The sequence below is a fragment of the Tripterygium wilfordii genome, chromosome 9 (assembly GCF_013401445.1).
Source record: "Tripterygium wilfordii isolate XIE 37 chromosome 9, ASM1340144v1, whole genome shotgun sequence".
In the NCBI taxonomy this organism is placed as follows: domain Eukaryota; kingdom Viridiplantae; phylum Streptophyta; class Magnoliopsida; order Celastrales; family Celastraceae; genus Tripterygium; species Tripterygium wilfordii.
The window spans coordinates 11,731,334-11,751,900 of NC_052240.1; the positions used below are offsets into that span (position 1 = coordinate 11,731,334).

At 36.0% G+C, this 20,567-nt stretch overlaps 3 protein-coding genes across 10 annotated transcripts; 1 reads left to right on the forward strand and 2 right to left on the reverse strand.

The window, feature by feature from the left end:
- The first annotated feature begins 1,146 nt into the window (after positions 1–1,146).
- Positions 1,147–18,253, forward strand: LOC120005552. Of its 8 annotated transcripts, XM_038855249.1 has the most exons (5): positions 1,147–1,470; positions 1,697–1,731; positions 2,198–2,298; positions 4,472–4,556; positions 17,885–18,253. In XM_038855249.1, the coding sequence occupies exons 1-5, from the start codon at positions 1,407–1,409 to the stop codon at positions 17,933–17,935; spliced, it is 336 nt and encodes a 111-aa protein (XP_038711177.1). In that variant the 5' UTR covers positions 1,147–1,406; the 3' UTR covers positions 17,936–18,253. The 8 variants fall into 8 exon arrangements, 6 of the variants coding, with proteins under 6 accessions (XP_038711177.1, XP_038711174.1, XP_038711171.1 ...); XM_038855246.1 differs by lacking the exons at positions 1,147–1,470; positions 1,697–1,731; positions 2,198–2,298; positions 4,472–4,556 and adding exons at positions 14,168–14,504; positions 14,744–14,778; positions 15,245–15,345 and having other exon boundaries at positions 17,744–18,185; XM_038855243.1 differs by lacking the exons at positions 1,147–1,470; positions 1,697–1,731; positions 2,198–2,298; positions 4,472–4,556 and adding exons at positions 14,168–14,504; positions 14,744–14,778; positions 15,245–15,345 and having other exon boundaries at positions 17,800–18,185.
- Positions 8,215–10,710, reverse strand: LOC120005551 (calcium-transporting ATPase 9, plasma membrane-type-like). The gene is made up of 7 exons (XM_038855242.1): positions 10,613–10,710; positions 10,497–10,542; positions 10,250–10,384; positions 9,155–9,262; positions 8,981–9,072; positions 8,702–8,796; positions 8,215–8,608 (listed from the first exon to the last, which is right to left on the reverse strand). The coding sequence occupies exons 1-7, from the start codon at positions 10,690–10,692 to the stop codon at positions 8,472–8,474; spliced, it is 693 nt and encodes a 230-aa protein (XP_038711170.1). The 5' UTR covers positions 10,693–10,710; the 3' UTR covers positions 8,215–8,471.
- Positions 18,254–19,119: 866 nt separating the features above from the next.
- On the reverse strand, positions 19,120–20,442 carry LOC120006038 (putative F-box protein At4g17565). The gene has a single exon (XM_038855917.1). The coding sequence runs from the start codon at positions 20,440–20,442 to the stop codon at positions 19,120–19,122; it is 1,323 nt and encodes a 440-aa protein (XP_038711845.1).
- Between the last annotated feature and the right edge of the window lie 125 nt (positions 20,443–20,567).

Below are 20,567 nucleotides of genomic sequence, written 5' to 3' on the forward strand. Positions count from 1 at the left end.
TGTAAATATTGTTTAGCTTGGATCATGCTGTGCCTCATGAGGACATTCCATCCCCTTTTTTTTCCTCCTTCAAGCTGTAATTTGAATTTTGTGCAATGTCTATTAGATACTCACAAAAAAGCATTAGTTACATTTGTTAATGCTTCCTGATATATCATGGACGGAAAAAGAAGAAAGTGATTATATGTCTTAGAAAGAACAAAATCCGGGAAAATAATTTTAAAACAAGAAAAAAAGAAAAAAGGAAAAGATCTGGACATAGTTGTACTTGTACATGTTTTTTAATCTCATCATTTACCCATTAATAGTGTGACTTGACAAAAGGGATATTAATTAAGCAGAAGAAGTAATCATGAGTATGACAACTCCCAGATGACATCCCGAACGTCTTATATGTGAGTTGGGTGTTGTCTATTGCTATCGATTAAGCCTTGTGTGTCGATCGTGGATGACTATACATTTGTTTTCAACATAAAATAAGAAACATAAGATATTAATAAATGAAGTAATTTTTTAAAAAAAAATCATAAATTCAACTTCAATGAAATAAAATAGGGTTAATTAGATAGTGATATTGATATCATTTCTTATATTAAATTAAGGATAATAATAGATTAGATTCCAACTGTAAACATATTTGTTTGTGCTATTTCAAAAAAAGAAGAAGAAGATAACAATGGACACTAAAATTGAAATGGATAACAATTAAGATTAGAGTTCAATATGATTTGATAGGGTTTTTCAAAATTATTAAATAAAAATAAATTGAGATTATGATGGAAGAGTAGATCATTAAAGCTACATTTGGCGGATCCATAGCGTTTAAGAAATGAATTATTAATTCATATTAGTATTATAAAGCATTATATATTTTCAGAAAATTTCATTTAAATTAAAGTGTTACCAGTAGAATGTCACATGTCATAATTCTATCAGAAAAAGAAAACAAAGGTCAAATGGCATTATAATGATTGTTTGTAAAGGCCACACGTGGCACAACTTCAATGTTTAGGGTTGAAAAGTAATTTAGCTTAGGTGTGAAAAGAGTTAAACAAGGGTATGATCGGATTTCAATTTTATAACAAAGGTTATGGTCGTAAATACACGCAGTCATTCAGTTTTAGTTTCAGAGTTTTCACTTTAAACTCGATCTAGGTTAAGATTCGAAGTACGATGTCTCTTTCAGATTATAATGTTATTTCTATGGCTGTGATTTTTTTCTCTTCCGTCTATCTTTTCTAGCTGGTTCTTCCCAGGGGTTCTTTCGCCGATCTGATCCTCTTTTCTTGGCTTTTCTTCTTCTGTTTTTTGGCTCCTCCCTCGAGAGCAGATCTTTTCATTCACGGTCTGAGAGAGAGCTTCTCCTCTCTCAACACCGTATATCAGTCACGAGGGCTTCTCAAGAGATGGTCTTTGGCTTCTCACCTGGGATTTCCATGGAAGCTTTTCTGTCTCTCTTCATTAGATCAGGTTATGTACCTTCTCAATATAAGGTTTAAATATCGAATTATTCAATTGGACAAGTGCTCTCTCTATATTTTCGATCTTGCAATATCGAATTTAAGCTTAAATAGTTTCTTCATTCTTTGAAATTTTGGCTCTAAGCAAGATTAGGATCAAGGATGTGATTAGGTTTCCCCTTGCGTGTCTTCTGTTTTGGTTCTCTGTTTTGAAATAGCTTTTTCTGTGAATTAAGGGGTAGCTTTGGCTTGCCGACTCAACACCTTTCTGGTAATTCTCGGTACATATTTTGCTTCTTAATCCGTTTGAGATGCTTATAGGCTCGTTAAGCTAAAGTTCCGTTAGGATCATATTTATATGAGTTTTTTAAAGAAATTTCATTTTTTGTTGGAAAGAGTCGGTTGGATGTGAAGGCTAACATCAGTCTTTTAGTGGAACACTAAAAATTGTGGCATCACAGAATAGGTACTCGGGCTAACCTGTTCAAGTACTCCTCTTAATTACAGTGGCTTGGAAAATTCCGCCTCTATGCTTTGGTTGCAAGTGGGCTAGACTAGTGTCATGCCCTTATGAAAGCATAATTCTTTTTCACTATAATGATTCTTACCTTGAAAAGAATTGAGATTGACTTTAATTTTGCTAGCTAGTTTCTTAGTGCTGATATCATTACAGAAAATGTATGGTCATGAGACCACAACAAATACTAATTACAAAGAGTTTTTTTCCTTCCCTTCAGGTAAGGTTATTGTTGTTCATGTTCTTGATGAGAAAGCCGGAGCTTATCACAATTTGGAAAGTCTCTGGAAAACGGAAACATCTCCAAAGGATTCAATTCAGGTCAGTTTTGGTTTTATTTATAGCGTTGTCGCCTTGAGTTGTTTATGCGCACGTGCATGAGTACCCCCATTCACAAAAAAGCACACATTTGTTTCAGTTTTGTTTCTGAAAGTTTTTAGGTATGCATAAAGATAGAACCCAGAATTGCATAAAATTGTTGCAAGAGGAATTATTGAAGTCATCTTCTATCAAAAAGGTCATTATTTTTTCTTTCAATAAGCAGTTGTCAAAAGCTCTTTCATGCGAAGCACTTCGCTTAAAGTCACCATCGTACCAAATGGCCTTAATGTGAATGACGAGATCATATCTAATGTACTAGACTTAATCACCCCTTAGCAATTGTACTGTTGGCCTTTACCATCGTTTTGGTGCTCTTTTCATTATAATTTATTTTATCCTTAAAAATGAATAAGGGCAGCTTTACAGATGAGCGGAATGGAACATTGCTTAGCTGAAAATTGTCGAGGGGGTTATGGACTTCTGAAACACAATAGATACAAACAGATGAACCCTTTTTCTATGAGTAATTAAAAATGCTTCTGGAAAACCTTCATTTTGATCAGTTTATCCTTTGAAATTTAATCCAATTTATTGGGAGACTATTAGTTGTCAAGTTTCATAAGGAAAGCGGGCAACTGTTATACATCAAAATCTTCTCTTCGGATGGGAGAACTGCATCCAGGAGTATATGAACTATTACGTACCCAGAAGCTATAAATGTCTCTTTTTTTATCACCTGTAGAAGTGTTATCCCAAAGCTATAAATGTTTGATTCCTGCGTCGATTTTTTTCCTGCCATTCGTTATTTTAAGTTAGTATTTGATGTGCAGCTAATCATGCAATTTATGATGTGATATTTATACTTCGTAGCTGCTCTAGGAGAGACATGAGAGGCTGCAGTATAACTTTTCTTTACTTGGGAACTAAAACCCACCACTTAGAAAGCAGGGATGAGAAAGTTCAGAGTTAAAATACTTCTACTTCCTTGTCAATCATATGCTTAAATGAGCACGACTGAAGTGGCTATACATACAAATCTATTTACGGATCTATATGCTTCGATTGGAACTTCCAGTTCCAGAACAGGCGGCTGGTATGCCACCATAATGAAACTGCCTTTTCTTTTCTTTATTCGGATAGGATATTGAGAGCACATGTAGCCATAGCAAAGCCAGATGCTTAGGGAGTTTGTGGTATGGGGAAGTATGCTCTTGGAGGATAACGCAACAACAATCACCTGTGTTGGACATGACCTAACAGATGTGCAAATTATTTACCAACAACTCATGAGGATAATGAGAATATGATTGATTTTAATTCGAATGGTGCTAACATTAACATCTGATTCCCGGAACAATATGCGGTATGCACTATATGTTTCTTGCACCATTCCAGTACATTAGTGAAATGCACGAAATCTATAATGTAGTTTGATGAGAGAAATTATTTTACCTCCTCCGTGGCTCTCAGGTGATTCATAGCCCAACGTACCCATTGATCGTAATTTGGAGTATTTGAGAAGTGCCCCAAAATCAGCCAATTTAACGTTATTTCCCTGAAAATACACAAATCATTAACCACAGTTGTTTCCAATTGCAACATGCATGTTATGTGAGCGAATTTTTTCTAAGAACCCTTTCACTTACGTTGTCAATTAGCACATTCTCGGGTTTGAGGTCTTGCACGATGTATTTTCCTTCCCCATAGTGATGGACATATTGTAACGCTCCTGCCAGTTGTTGTAGTACTTTCAGACTGTCTTTCCAGTTTAGATCTGAAAATGAAAGTTGTGTATGAGAAACAAAACCACTAGCTAACCATTTTTTAAGGAATTTGGTTTAGTAATAAGTTACCTGGTATTCTCTCTTTGAGGTTATGGGGGACGTACTCAAGTACGAGTGCCCCAAACTCCTCCTCGTCTGAATAACCTAAAAGTTTGACGATGTTTTCATGGCTGAATGTTTTTAAGGCATCTCTCTCCGTCTGCATGAAGGAAAAGACGATTAATTAGACATTTGAGGCAATCTAAATTTTAGTTAGTTTAGACCATACCTCATATGATTCCCTCTGCCTTTTGTATGATTTAATTGCAAACAGTCCTTCATGGACTGTTGCAGTGGTGCCTTCACCAATTTCCCGGCCAATAAAGGATTTTAATTGCTGTGACGTGTAATGTACCGGAGCATATACTGTGCTTGAGCCTCCTACTGGAGATTTCGAAACTTTCTTTGGAGCCATCACCTGCAAATGAATCAATGGTAACAAGAAGAGAAAGAAGGTAGTACAAATGGCATTATTATTTCATATAAGTCATGATACAAATGACATCCATCAATCAGTTTGCAGAATAAATGTAAACAAACTAGACATTTACAGAGATAAAAAATTGTGGAGTTCCCTCTTTTCATTCCTGGATTGAAGAAATTCCACCTGAGCTGAATTCTATTGTGATAAGGGAGATGGGATAGGAGTTCCTGTTTCCAGGGGTTGTGCAGAATACTTGGCAGAAGCAGTAGCCATACTGGGTTTTTTTTTGTTCGTTTTCTTGCTTTGGATAGATTTTTACTTTAGCTGTTCTTGTTTTGTTTCCTGTAGCTGCTTTTCGTCTACCCTGTGGGTAGAGAAAGTCACCACCTCTGATGGAGTTGTGTTGGTTAAATTCTAATACAATAGGGTCTCAGACATCTTTTTTAAAAAAAAATTACACAGATTCTTTGTATTACTGCCCCAAATAGCTAAAGCGAAAGCAACACAAATTTAGACTTAAATGCCCGGTGACTGCTCAAAATTTGAACTGTACAATTGAGGGGATTATTGAATTTCCCTTTTGTTTCAGAATCAGCAAACAAGATAATCACTTCTACTACACAAAATCGGCCAGCTACATTGACAATCAGGATTTATTAACGCAGTGAATGTGGAACACTTTGTTAGGCTTCACTTAAAAACACCATAGTGGAACTTCATCTTTTGCACAAATAATATGCAGCCAGCTTGATCTAGAGGAAGAAAATAACATTCAACTTGCATATGGTTGGTACACTTCGATTACTGAAAATGTATGTAGAAGAAACGAACATACCTTTGTAATTTGTTTATGTTTCTTGAGAGGCCACAACCCTAACCCTGGTGAAGAAGGAGGAATGAGGAAATGAAGGGCTCATACCAGTAGAGTTGTAGTTGGACCAAACTAATTGTCGGCCCATATCCTTATACTGTAGGTGTGTATATATGTTAACTGTGGGTGTTGAGATTTAATTTTCTTCTTGTTTACCGCTACACGGATGTTGAGATTTAAGTATTGTATATATAATTAGTAATACTAATATTTTGGAAAAATAAGAATGGTTGACTATAAAGAGTGAGTGAATGACATTTTCTACTCACTCATGACTCACCCAAAGAAGGATGTAAACTTGCAAAATGGTAGTCGGAAGTTTGAATTCCCTGCGTTTTGTTGAAAAAAGATCTCATTGGCTTGTGGTACAAGTTAAACATGAAAGATTAAAATATCCAAATCATATTGAAATTAAAAGGGGAAAAGAAAAAAAAAAAGAATCACTAAAATATATTTCAAGCTAAGACAGTTATAAGCATTAAATGTCCATATTTATTTGAGTCTAGACTAGGCATTAATAAATATGGGGCGTTAAATAACCATTATTTATTAGAGTCTAGACTCTAGACTAGTTATGATGGATTAATTAAATTACCCATTAAACTTGAATTGATGATGCGCTAAATAACCCTTAGTGGCAAGGGTAAAACAAGTCATTTGCCTAACAACTTTTCCTATAAATGCCTTGAATCATCAAGTTCTTCAAAATTTTGATCAAATTAAGTTCCAATTTATTAAGTTCCTCAAATTCTTGATGAAATCAAGTTCAAATTCGTCTTCAAATCAATTTTTTTTTATCAAATCAAATTCAAACCTCCTCTTGAAAGATAATATTTATATATATATATTCGTCAAGTGATTCAAGTAATTAATTTTGACAAAATATCATTAATTTTCCTCAAATTAAGTCTCAATTCCTCCACGTTCATCAAGTTCTTGATCAAATTAATATCACGTTTTTTTTTTCCAACTTCTTCAAATTCTTGGTCAAATCAAGTTCTTTTATCAAATCAAATTTATACTTGACCCATGATTTTGACAGAATTTATTGCCAAAACATATGTCAAAGACATATACTAACAACACTAACAAACAAACCCATGCCAATAAAGTCATACTGTCATGATTTTAGAATAATCAATAATACATTTTTCAAAATATTGAGAGATTCCTAGCGATCAAACCAAAAGTTCATCAGTTGCTATGGCTTGGGGATAACCCAAATGGGAGGTGGTCTTGTATACTTAAAATGTCTCATATCAAGTGATTCGACAGTGCACTCCTTCAAATCAAACATGCCCATGTCATTACCTGAACAACAAAAAATTTGGTGCGTGGTAAGAGCGTTATCTGTGAAGTATATTTGGTTTTCCTTATACCCAAATAATCGCGGATTTGAGATGGAGAAGGATTGATTCAGTCCCACAAACAATGACTCCCCATTTAGACTCTCTTCTAATTCTGTCCAGCTTGGCTCTGATTTGCTTCTTGTGTCCAACTTGTATACTTCAAAATACTGAGTTACAAATCGGTGGTTATGATATTGAAGTAGAAAATTATTGTCGTAATCGTAGGTATCGATTACGTCTTCATAACGACTGTGTTTGCTTGGTATTTCTATGCGTTTCACAGTAGATTTATTGGCAGCCCGACGTAGATGAACCTCAACACATTCTAGCTCATCATCGATAAGGTCATAATGACGTGTGGAGATTCGAAAGATGAGCAACAATTCTCCTCCTCCTGACTCAACTAAATACATTTGACTTGAATTAGGACTTGGCTCCGGTCCTGAACAATATTCAATCATTGTTGGTTCAATAGCAGCCAGATCGCAAACATAAATCACTTTAGTACCTGCTATCACGTAGAACTTCCCCTTCAAATATATTGCGTCCCAGTAAGCAGAAGTAGATACTGAATATGGCTTACCAGTCAGATCTGGTCCATTAATTGGTCTCCAAGTTGTATCACCAACTTTGCAGTAAGCAAACTCTCTAAAACCCTCGTGTATAACCATGACAAAGCAGCAATTTGAGTTGGTAGGAGTAGTTGATAAGAAGGCTTTGCTTATTTGCCACTTACACATGAATCGATCCCTCGGGCAAGGCATCTCCAAGGTCATCACTGAAGGAAGATCTATACATTTTCTGGAGAAAGGATTCAACAAGCACATGTCCATGTCCATGTCGTTGTTTATCATAACCAGCCATCCTTGGTACGATCCGCGACATAGATCTACGTGAGGAACTCCAACCTTTGGTATGTGATTGTTGTTGGGTAGTAGTAGTACTGGAGAGACTAGGATACGACGTGTTTTACAATTAGTGTCGCGGAGGATGTCTGTGCCAGGAACCATAAGACAAGGAGGAGCACCAGGGGAGGGGTAACCATTGATATACTCAACTGCCACACTCCTCCATGATTTGCAAACAAGGCTTAACCTGTATTGATCGACAACACTCAATTTACCTAAGATGTTCGTCCATAGGATGTCATGTGGGAGTTGTGTCCAATCTGCCATGCTCATGACTAGTTCTTTATTTGATGATCTCTTTCTACTATTTGTTAGGGAATAAATAAAAGAAGGAATCCCACTCAAATAAGCTAACTAAAGGATTTGACAATATTTAGAATTCTTGGGAATAAAGAAAAATGAATCTCACTTGAATTAGGTATCTTATTCCAGCTTCAGGGAATACATAAAAGTAATGAAAATTAATGCCCGAAAATTAATGAAAATTAATGCAGGATTACAAAACAAGCAACCATAAATACATCACCTTACTAAATCAATCAAAAGAAAACATAATCACACCATTAACATATTATGTATTAAAGAGTCGTCAATTTTGTACATAAGAAAAAAGCCTTCCTCCCATGAATTCATTGGTCTGAATCTAACAGCATACCAACAAAAAAAAACTGCATGAAAACCCAAACACCAAAAAAAAAAAAAAAAAAAACCGATGGGTAGATGGCTTAACAGAGGCCACTTCTTTTGTTAGTCATGTTGTTAGTAGTGGACATCTAAAGATGGTAAGCTGAAGTTATATCAAACTCCTTGGCCCTTGCAACTCTGTTGTATAAATTTGAGAAGGTAAGAAGGTACGTCCGGAATAACCCACTCAGTCAGCAAAGTTGAAAAGTACAAACTGATGTTACTACAGCAAGAAATCTTCAGTGCGTAACCTGAAAATCCGCAAGAAATAATTGATCAGACAACTGCTAGAGCGCTGCTACGTCAAAATGTGACAAAAGGATTATAAAAGATGGTATACTTACTCTCAGAATTTCTCTTTCCACGACTTCTTGTAAAGAACTCATGCAATGGAGTTTCGGGAACAGGTATCAGCTTTCCAACTACAGCAAGAGGCCAACTATGGACAAAAACAGAAAAGCAGCGGCATCAGAAGATAAGTTCAGTTAATAACGTGTTGACTGCAGCCAAACTCCATTAAGCAATAAATTGCCAACAATCAAAATTATCCATTGTTTCCAATTCACGTGCCAATTATCTCACATGATAAAATCATAAATTTTAGAATTTTACTTCAAGCTGACCTGATAGCAGCAATAACAATCGAAATCAGCCATTGTTGCCAATTCAGTCTAACTGTAGAAGTAAATTTCCCAAGAAAGAAAATGATCATAACCTACACAACAAGAAGAAAGTCATAAGTCAGTCAAGACAAACTCTCCAAGCCAAACCAGACAGAAAAAGTTCATAAATTTCACCTGAAGAACAACGGTGAACCCCACTATTCCAATAAAGAGAGGGTTTTTAGTAAGCCCTTTAAAAATATTTTTCTGGTCCGGCTTTCTAGCATTAAACTCATTAAAGACCTGCAGAAACAAATGATTAGTTCATTTTCATTCTTCACATTAAGTATAAAAAAAGAGAGAGTAAAGAACAAGGGAAACAACACTTATTGTTACAGACTTGTGCAATTCCACTTAGAGCAAAATGGGCAGCAGCAGTAAGCCATAAATCAAAAGGCTTGCAGACGACAAAACAACACAAATTCATTTGTAAGGTGAGCAAAGTTGGCAACCACAATGCTCAACATTAAAGACTAAACTAAGTCACTAAGGTCAGTTTGATCCTACTTCACAATCCTTCTCTAGCACAGTACTCAAAGAAAAATGACTTATGTTGCCTGGCCAGAACAGCCTTCCCCTTCTGACCCTGCCAATCACATCTTTTATGCATTAAGGAGGGCATAGGGAAAAACAGTTGTAGGACAGTGAATCCAGAAGATGGTTGCTGTTGAGATGGTTTCCTCAACAGCTCATGGTGGTGAACTTATTTGGAGTTGTTCATTTCAAATGTTCAAGAATTAGTGTTACTTCACCAGTCCATCCCTCATCAAGTGCAGCTTCCTTTTTATTTCTCCCTTGTAGCCGTTACCCAAATTTGCACGAATGTGTCTTCACCACACTCCCCTACCCCCAATTAAAATAATAAATAATAAAAAAAAAACCCTGTGCGCAACCAATTCTGTTGTAAGGCTGTTCCATCAGCTGATTCGTTAGTTGGGAATCTCTATCTGTTATTGTTTTCCATCTACATCATCTATGATAAAAAAAAAAAAAGTATACAACACCCGCGCACAAAGCTACCACAGTGGTGGGGTTAGAACAAACAAGATATACGTAGATCTTACCCCACACGATATGCTAAAAAGTTGTTTCAATTGAACCTTTGAATTCTAGGTCACACCACTGTAACTCCACCACTGGGCCACATGTTTGCACATCTGTATGATATAGAGGGGAAAAAAACCCCTCTTTCTTATGCCTTCTAATAGACATATTTTTCAGTTGACTTACCTGGCAGAGGACAAAAGCATTGAATATCAATGTATTCTTCACTTTGTTCGCATGCTCAATGTTGTCCTGCTCCAAATCTAGTATACTCCTCCCCCGGAAATTGAGGACAAGTGATACAGACACTTGATAAAAAGCCTGAAAATGCCAGACCACATTAAAGAAGGAATGACAGAACGTTCTACAAAAGGATAATTGACTTAATGTGATGGTCATGGTAAAAGAACAGTGGATGACAATAAATATATACCTGTATTAACAGGTTCCTCCACATGATATTAGTTATAAGAGGCTCCCTAAAACACACATATCAATCAGCACATTTTAAGGCCATCAATACTTCAAAAGTATAAAACGAACTCTTACCTTCGACCAACTGGAGGCCTATGCATAAGATGATCTGTTGGTGGTTCAGTAGCCAATGCTAGCGCTCCAAGGGTGTCCATAATCAGATTAACCCAGAGAAGCTGTGAGAAAAGAACAGATTAAGTTCATTAATTTATATATAGAGGCTTAAGTTCTTGCTTATCTTTCCTTGAATTTCTTTTACTTCTTTATCTGGTATACCATTCTTTTCCGCATTCACTTTCACTCGTAGGTTTAATGCAACAGACTTCTTGACGAGATTGAGAGGTAAGAGGCTGATGCTAGTTGGAGACTCCATGAACCGGAATCAGTTCGAATCAATTCTGTGCCTTCTTCGGGAAGGCCTGCCTAATAAGAGCAGAATGTATGAGACCCGTGGTCACAAAATAACTAAAGGAAGAGGCTATTACACGTTCAAGTTTGTGGTAATTGAAAAACTTCACATTATACTGCTTTGTTATCTTTTCACATATTTATGGCCATATGGGACAATAGCTCTTATTTTCCTAAATGTTCACATTCCTTTATACATATATGTGACTGTATACATTGTCTTTTCCCGCCTTAATCCTATAAAAACTGTATCCTTGACCTTCCTCTGCCGTGATGCCTATTGTGTGGGATTTGTTTTTGATAAGGCAGGCATAATATTAGGAAAAAAAAAGAATACATCCTAAAGGACATCAGAGAGGATGTCCAAGGAAAAAAACCTTTAAAAAATGGAAGAGGAAAATAAAAGCTAGTGAACAACATAATATGTGTCTCTGATTACATGCCAAATGAATTATCTGACCTCATAGTTAGTCATGAATTACATGTTTAATGTGTGGCATTGTGTTTTAATCAAATTGAGATCAATCCAGTAGTGGGAAATTATGGTAGATTGGTTTACCATTGCTAACCTAAATCCCTTTGCAGGATTTCGACTGTACAGTGGAATTTGTAAGGTCACATTTCCTTGTGAAGGAAGGGGTCCGTATCAATGCACAAGGAAACTCCAATCCAACCCTTTCAATAGATCGAATTGACAAGACATCTAACAAATGGAAGCGAGCTGACATTCTTATTTTCAATACTGGGCACTGGTGGACTCATGGGAAGACTGCTCGTGGGTATGTCTGCAGTTTTGTGTGTTACACTTTGTCGCTTTCATGCTCTGCGTTTGATATATTCGCCGGCTAGTGTGTTATTTGTAGTGTTCCATTTGAGTGAAGGAATGACAAAACATACTTTGGGAAGTAAAGGCATTAGAGATTCTGTACCTTTTCAGTTATAAGGAAGTTGATCGCTTTGTTTTGTAACATTTCTAGACTTCCAATTTTTTGTTGACAAGTAATCTGCAGACTTCATTAAAATCGTAAGAGGTTGTTCATGTTGACCTTCTCGATCCCATTGTCTAAATGACTTCTTATGTTGCCATGTGAATGATTGAGCTTGCAATGCAGTTCACATGGTAAAGTTTTGTTCTATATTTAAAATTCCTGCAACTTAGTCGAAAGAATAATAACAAATTTCAGTTATTGATACAGGAAAAATTACTATAAAGAAGGTGACTATCTTTACCCAGAGTTTGATGCAGTTGAGGCTGACAGAAGGGCTCTGAAGACCTGGGGAAATTGGATCGATAAAAACATTAATCCAGCAAAGCAATTAGTTTTTTATCATGGATATTCTTCTGCACATTTCAGGTATATTTTGCCTTCACTTTTTCCTTCAACCTTCTTGTTTATTTGTTCTCTCTTTGAATTACTCGACTACACATGCTAGATACATAAAAAGGGAGACTATCTTGTTCATGTTACCCTTAATTAGCGTGTATCACGAAGCATGCTAATTTAACTAAATTCAGAACAGTTGCTGATCCTTTGAATTGCTGCGACATATTCTTTCCGCGGCAATGCCATTTTATTATGAAAATTAAAGGGAAAAAAGGAGGCAAATAGTCTGCCGTAGCTCTATTTGCTTGTGAAGTGATAGGATAGGACACTCCATTTAACAAAGAATGATGAGTTGAAACAGTCCGCAAATGGAAAAATGATTCCCACCTTTGGAAGAGCAAGTTTTAGTCCAATTAATTCGAAAGTTGGGGGGTTTGTGTTCCAGGTATCAGAACTAGATAAGTAGGTGTTTGTCAAATATAAAAGGCCTGCTTCTATGTGGTTTTGAGTGAACGTGCTTCTCAATCTGTGAATTATTTATCGTTGAATTTGTCATGATTTTGCTTGTAAATACTAGTTGTAGAAGCTTTTAAGTTCTTGCTTATCTTTCCTTGAATTTCTTTAGCTTCTTTGTCTGAAATACTGCTCTTTTCTGCTTTCACTTTTCACTCGTAGGTTTAATGCAACTGACTTCTTGACGAGATTGAGAGGTAAGAGGCTGATGCTGGTTGGAGACTCCATGAACCAGAATCAGATCGAATCGTGTCTATGCCTTCTTCGGGAAGGCCTGCCTGATAAGAGCAGAATGTATGAGACCCTTGGTCACAAAATAACTAAAGGAAGAGGCTATTACACGTTCAAGTTTGTGGTTATTGAAAACTTCACATTTACTGCTTTGTTATCTTTTCACATATTTTCGGACTTAGGGTATAAGAGCTCTTAGAAAGAACAAAATCCGGGAAAATAATTTTAAAACAAGAAAAAAAGAAAAAAGGAAAAGATCTGGTCATAGTTGTACTTGTACATGTTTTTTAATCTCATCATTTACCCATTAATAGTGTGACTTGACAAAAGGGATATTAATTAAGCAGAAGAAGTAATCATGAGTATGACAACTCCCAGATGACATCCCGAACGTCTTATATGTGAGTTGGGTGTTGTCTATTGCTATCGATTAAGCCTTGTGTGTCGATCGTGGATGACTATACATTTGTTTCCAACATAAAATAAGAAACATAAGATATTAATAAAAGAAGTAATTTTTTTTAAAAAAATCATAAATTCAACTTCAATGAAATAAAATAGGGTTAATTAGATAGTGATATTGATATCATTTCTTATATTAAATTAAGGATAATAATATATTAGATTCCAACTGTAAACATATTTGTTTGTGCTATTTCAAAAAAAGAATAAGAAGATAACAATGGACACTAAAATTGAAATGGATAACAATTAAGATTAGAGTTGAATATGATTTGATAGGGTTTTTCAAAATTATTAAATAAAAATAAATTGAGATTATGATGGAAGAGTAGATCATTAAAGCTACATTTGGCGGATCCATAGCGTTTAAGAAATGAATTATTAATTCATATTAGTATTATAAAGCATTATATATTTTCAGAAAATTTCATTTAAATTAAAGTGTTACCAGTAGAATGTCACATGTCATAATTCTATCAGAAAAAGAAAAACAAAAACAAAAACAAAGGTCAAACGGCATAATAATGATTGTTTGTAAAGGCCACACGTGGCACAACTTCAATGTTTAGGGTTGAAAAGTAATTTAGCTTAGGTGTGAAAAGAGTTAAACAAGGGTATGATCGGATTTCAATTTTATAACAAAGGTTATGGTCGTAAATACACGCAGTCATTCAGTTTTAGTTTCAGAGTTTTCACTTTAAACTCGATCTAGGTTAAGATTCGAAGTACGATGTCTCTTTCAGTTTATAATGTTATTTCTATGGCTGTGATTTTTTTTCTCTTCCGTCTATCTTTTCTAGCTGGTTCTTCCCAGGGGTTCTTTCGCCGATCTGATCCTCTTTTCTTGGCTTTTCTTCTTCTGTTTTTTGGCTCCTCCCTCGAGAGCAGATCTTTTCATTCACGGTCTGAGAGAGAGCTTCTCCTCTCTCAACACCGTATATCAGTCACGAGGGCTTCTCAAGAGATGGTCTTTGGCTTCTCACCTGGGATTTCCATGGAAGCTTTTCTGTCTCTCTTCATTAGATCAGGTTATGTACCTTCTCAATATAAGGTTTAAATATCGAATTATTCAATTGGACAAGTGCTCTCTCTATATTTTCGATCTTGCAATATCGAATTTAAGCTTAAATAGTTTCTTCATTCTTTGAAATTTTGGCTCTAAGCAAGATTAGGATCAAGGATGTGATTAGGTTTTCCCCCCCCCCCCCCCTTGCGTGTCTTCTGTTTTGGTTCTCTGTTTTGAAATAGCTTTTTCCTGTGAATTAAGGGGTAGCTTTGGCTTGCCGACTCAACACCTTTCTGGTAATTCTCGGTACATATTTTGCTTCTTAATCCGTTTGAGATGCTTATAGGCTCGTTAAGCTAAAGTTCCGTTAGGATCATATTTATATGAGTTTTTTAAAGAAGTTTCATTTTTTGTTGGAAAGAGTCGGTTGGATGTGAAGGCTAACATCAGTCTTTTAGTGGAACACTAAAAATTGTGGCATCACAGAATAGGTACTCGGGCTAACCTGTTCAAGTACTCCTCTTAATTACAGTGGCTTGGAAAATTCCGCCTCTATGCTTTGGTTGCAAGTGGGCTAGACTAGTGTCATGCCCTTATGAAAGCATAATTCTTTTTCACTATAATGATTCTTACCTTGAAAAGAATTGAGATTGACTTTAATTTTGCTAGCTAGTTTCTTAGTGCTGATATCATTACAGAAAATGTATGGTCATGAGACCACAACAAATACTAATTACAAAGAGTTTTTTTCCTTCCCTTCAGGTAAGGTTATTGTTGTTCATGTTCTTGATGAGAAAGCCGGAGCTTATCACAATTTGGAAAGTCTCTGGAAAACGGAAACATCTCCAAAGGATTCAATTCAGGTCAGTTTTGGTTTTATTTATAGCGTTGTCGCCTTGAGTTGTTTATGCGCACGTGCATGAGTACCCCCATTCACAAAAAAGCACACATTTGTTTCAGTTCTGTTTCTGAAAGTTTTTAGGTATGCATAAAGATAGAACCCAGAATTGCATAAAATTGTTGCAGGAGGAATTATTGAAGTCATCTTCTATCAAAAAGGTCATTATTTTTTTCTTTCAATAAGCAGTTGTCAAAAGCTCTTTCATGTGAAGCACTTCGCTTAAAGTCACCATCGTACCAAATGGCCTTAATGTGAATGACGAGATCATATCTAATGTACTAGACTTAATCACCCCTTAGCAATTGTACTGTTGGCCTTTACCATCGTTTTGGTGCTCTTTTCATTAAAATTTATTTTATCCTTAAAAATTAAAAGGGCAGCTTTACAGATGAGCAGAATGGAACATTGCTTAGCTGAAAATTGTCGAGGGGGTTATGGACTTCTGAAACACAATAGATACAAACAGATGAACCCTTTTTCTATGAGAAATTAAAAATGCTTCTGGAAAGCCTTCATTTTGATCAGTTTATCCTTTGAAATTTAATCCAATTGATTGGGAGACTATTAGTTGTCAAGTTTCATAAGGAAAGCGAGCAACTGTTATACATCAAAATCTTCTCTTCGGATGGGAGAAATGCATCCAGGAGTATATGAACTATTACCTACCCAGAAATGTATCTAGAACTATTTAACGACCTCATCCTCAATCCATTTGCATTCTGCGCAACTGGTTAACCACCTCGTCAATCTTTGGGCGTTTTTTTGGATCTGAATCTATGCATTCCATCCCCAACTTGCTGATTTGCAGCCCGACTTGGTTACCACAATTGAGATTCCTGTCAACCACGTTCCCATTCTGATTGTTGTAATCCTTCTTTGCTTTGTTAGCAAATAGAAAGTTTTTGTCTGCACTCCCTTGCCCCTTTTTCTTCCCTCTTTTGTTATCTTCAGGAAAAATATCAGTCTCTTTTTTTAAGACCTGTAGAAGTGTTATCCCAAAGCTATAAATGTCTGATTCCTGCGTTGATTTTTTTCCTGCCATTCGTTATTTTAAGTTAGTATTTGATGTGCAGCTAATCATGCAATTTATGATGTGATATTTATACTTCGTAGCTGCTCTAGGAGAGACATGAGAGGCTGCAGTATAACTTTTCTTTACTTGGGAACTAAAACCCACCACTTAGAAAGCAGGGATGAGAAAGTTCAGAGTTAAAATACTTCTACTTCCTTGTCAATCATATGCTTAAATGAGCATGACTGAAGTGGCTATACATACAAATTTATTTACGGATCTATATGCTTCGATTGGAACTTCCAGTTCCAGAACAGGCGGCTGGTATGCCACCATAATGAAACTGCCTTTTCTGTTCTTTATTCGGATAGGATATTGACAGCACATGTAGCCATAGCAAAGCCAGATGCTTAGGGAGTTTGTGGTATGGGGAAGTATGCTCTTGGAGGATAACGCAACAACAATCACCTGTGTTGGACATGACCTAACAGATGTGCAAATTATTTACCAACAACTCATGAGGATAATGAGAATATGATTGATTTTAATTCGAATGGTGCTAACATTAACATCTGATTCCCGGAACAATATGCGGTATGCACTATATGTTTCTTGCACCATTCCAGTACATTAGTGAAATGCACGAAATCTATAATGTAGTTTGATGAGAGAAATTATTTTACCTCCTCCGTGGCTCTCAGGTGATTCATAGCCCAACGTACCCATTGATCGTAATTTGGAGTATTTGAGAAGTGCCCCAAAATCAGCCAATTTAACGTTATTTCCCTGAAAATACACAAATCATTAACCACAGTTGTTTCCAATTGCAACATGCATGTTATGTGAGCGAATTTTTTCTAAGAACCCTTTCACTTACGTTGTCAATTAGCACATTCTCGGGTTTGAGGTCTTGCACGATGTATTTTCCTTCCCCATAGTGATGTACATATTGCAACGCTCCTGCCAGTTGTTGTAGTACTTTCAGACTGTCTTTCCAGTTTAGATCTGAAAATGAAAGTTGTGTATGAGAAACAAAACCACTAGCTAACCATTTTTTAAGGAATTTGGTTTAGTAATAAGTTACCTGGTATTCTCTCTTTGAGGTTATGGGGGACGTACTCAAGTACGAGTGCCCCAAACTCCTCCTCGTCTGAATAACCTAAAAGTTTGACAATGTTTTCATGGCTGAATGTTTTTAAGGCATCTCTCTCTGTCTGCATGAATGAAAAGACGATTAATTAGACATTTGAGGCAATCTAAATTTTAGTTAGTTTAGACCATACCACATATGATTCCCTCTGCCTTTTGTATGATTTAATTGCAAACTGTCCTTCATGGATTATTGCAGTGGTGCCTTCACCAATTTCCCGGCCAATAAAGGATTTTAATTGCTGTGATGTGTAGTGTACCGGAGCATATACTGTGCTTGAGCCTCCTACTGGAGATTTCGAAACTTTCTTTGGAGCCATCACCTGCAAATGAATCAATGGTAACAAGAAGAGACGCCACAACCCTAACCCTGGTGAAGAAGGAGGAATGAGGAAATGAAGGGCTCATACCAGTAGAGTTGTAGTTGGACCAAACTAATTGTCGGCCCATATGCTTATACTGTAGGTGTGTATATATGTTAACTGTAGGTGTTGAGATTTAATTTTCTTCTTGTTTACCGCTACACGGATGTTGAGATTTAAGTATTGTATATATAATTAGTAATACTAATATTTTGGAAAAATAAGAATGGTTGACTATAAAGAGTGAGTGAATGACATTTTCTACTCACTCATGACTCACCCAAGAAGGATGTAAACTTGCAAAATGGTAGTCGGAAGTTTGAATTCCCTGCGTTTTGTTGAAAAAAGATCTCATTGGCTTGTGGTACAAGTTAAACATGAAAGATTAAAAGATCCAAATCATATTGAAATTAAAAGGGGAAAAGAAAAACAAATAAGGAATCACTAAAATATATTTCAAGCTAAGACAGTTATAAGCATTAAATGTCCATATTTATTTGAGTCTAGACTAGGCATTAATAAATATGGGGCGTTAAATAACCATTATTTATTAGAGTCTAGACTCTAGACTAGTTATGATGGATTAATTAAATTACCCATTAAACTTGAATTGATGATGCCCTAAAATACCCTTAGTGGCAAGGGTAAAACAAGTCATTTGCCTAACAACTTTTCCTATAAATGCCTTGAATCATCAAGTTCTTCAAAATTTTGATCAAATTAAGTTCCAATTTATTAAGTTCCTCAAATTCTTGATGAAATCAAGTTCAAATTCGTCTTCAAATCATTTTTTTTTTTATCAAATCAAATTCAAACCTCCTCTTGAAAGATAATACATATATATATATATATATATTCGTCAAGTGATTCAAGTAATTAATTTTGACAAAATATCATTCTTTTTCCTCAAATTAAGTCTCAATTCCTCCACGTTCATCAAGTTCTTGATCAAATTAATATCACGTTTTTTTTTTTTTTCCAACTTCTTCAAATTCTTGGTCAAATCAAGTTCTTTTATCCAATCAAATTTATACTTGATCCATGATTTTGACAGAATTTATTGCCAAAACATATGTCAAAGACATATACTAACAACACTAACAATCAAACCCATGCCAATAAATTCATACTGTCACGATTTTAGAATAATCAATAATACATTTTTCAAAATATTGAGAGATTCCTAGCGATCAAACCAAAAGTTCATCAGTTGCTATGGCTTGGGGATAACCCAAATGGGAGGTGGTCTTGTATACTTAAAATGTCTCATATCAAGTGATTCGACAGTGCACTCCTTCAAATCAAACACGCCCATGTCATTACCTGAACAACAAAAAATTTGGTGCGTGGTAAGAGCGTTATCTGTGAAGTATATTTTGTTTTCCTTGTACCCAAATAATCGCGGATTTGAGATGGAGAAGGATTGATTCAGTCCCACAAACAATGACTCCCCATTTAGACTCTCTTCTAATTCTGTCCAGCTTGGCTCTGATTTGCTTCTTGTGTCCAACTTGTATACTTCAAAATACTGAGTTACAAATTGGTTGTTATGATATTGATGTAGAAAATTATTGTCGTAATCGTAGGTATCGATTACGTCTTCATAACGACTGTGTTTGCTTGGTATTTCTATGTGTTTCACAGGAGATTTATTGGCAGTCCGACGTAGATGAACCTCAACACATTCTAGCTCATCATCGATAAGGTCATAATGACATGTGGAGATTCGAAAGATGAGCAACAATTCTCCTTCTCCTGACTCAACTAAATACATTTGACTTGAATTAGGACTTGGCTCGGGTCCTGAACAATATTCAATCATTGTTGGTTCAATAGCAGCCAGATCGCAAACATAAATCACTTTAGTACCTGCTATCACGTAGAACTTCCCCTTCAAATATATTGCGTCCCAGTAAGCAGAAGTAGATACTGAATATGGCTTACCAGTCAGATCTGGTCCATTAATTGGTCTCCAAGTCGTATCACCAACTTTGCAGTAAGCAAACTCTCTAAAACCCTTGTGTATAACCATGACAAAGCAGCAATTTGAGTTGGTAGGAGTAGTTGATAAGAAGGCTTTGCTTATTTGCCACTTACACATGAATCGATCCCTCGGGCAAGGCATCTCCAAGGTCATCACTGAAGGAAGATCTATACGTTTTCTGGAGAAAGGATTCAACAAGTACATGTCCATGTCGTTGTTTATCATAACCAGCCATCCTTGGTACGATCCGCGACATAGATCTACGTGAGGAACTCCAACCTTTGGTATGTGATTGTTGTTGGGTGGTAGTAATACTGGAGAGACTAGGATACGACGTGTTTTACAATTAGTGTCGCGGAGGATGTCTGTGCCTGGAACCATAAGACAAGGAGGAGCACCAGGGGAGGGGTAACCATTGATATACTCAACTGCCACACTCCTCCATGATTTGCAAACAAGGCTTAACCTATAGTGATCGACAACACTCAATTTACATAAGATGTTCGTCCATAGGATGTCATGTGGGAGTTGTGTCCAATCTGCCATGCTCATGACTAGTTCTTTATTTGATGATCTCTTTCTACTATTTGTTAGGGAATAAATAAAAGAAGGAATCCCACTCAAATAAGCTAACTAAAGGATTTGACAATATTTAGAATTCTTGGGAATAAAGAAAA

Excerpts from the sequence above, each read along its gene's own strand:
- LOC120005551 (XM_038855242.1), bottom strand. The coding sequence starts at position 10,692 with ATGGACACCCTTGGAGCGCTAGCATTGGCTACTGAACCACCAACAGAT. Across the intron at positions 8,797-8,980 it reads ATTGTTATTGCTGCTATCAG|TTGGCCTCTTGCTGTAGTTG; the intron begins GTCAGCTTGAAG and ends TTTTGTCCATAG. Across the intron at positions 8,609-8,701 it reads TGGAAAGAGAAATTCTGAGA|GTTACGCACTGAAGATTTCT; the intron begins GTAAGTATACCA and ends GCGGATTTTCAG.
- LOC120005552 (XM_038855243.1), top strand. The coding sequence starts at position 14,207 with ATGTCTCTTTCAGTTTATAATGTTATTTCTATGGCTGTGATTTTTTTT. Across the intron at positions 14,505-14,743 it reads GTCTCTCTTCATTAGATCAG|GGGTAGCTTTGGCTTGCCGA; the intron begins GTTATGTACCTT and ends CTGTGAATTAAG. Across the intron at positions 15,346-17,799 it reads CTCCAAAGGATTCAATTCAG|TGTACCGGAGCATATACTGT; the intron begins GTCAGTTTTGGT and ends TGTGATGTGTAG.
- LOC120006038 (XM_038855917.1), bottom strand. The coding sequence starts at position 20,442 with ATGAGCATGGCAGATTGGACACAACTCCCACATGACATCCTATGGACG.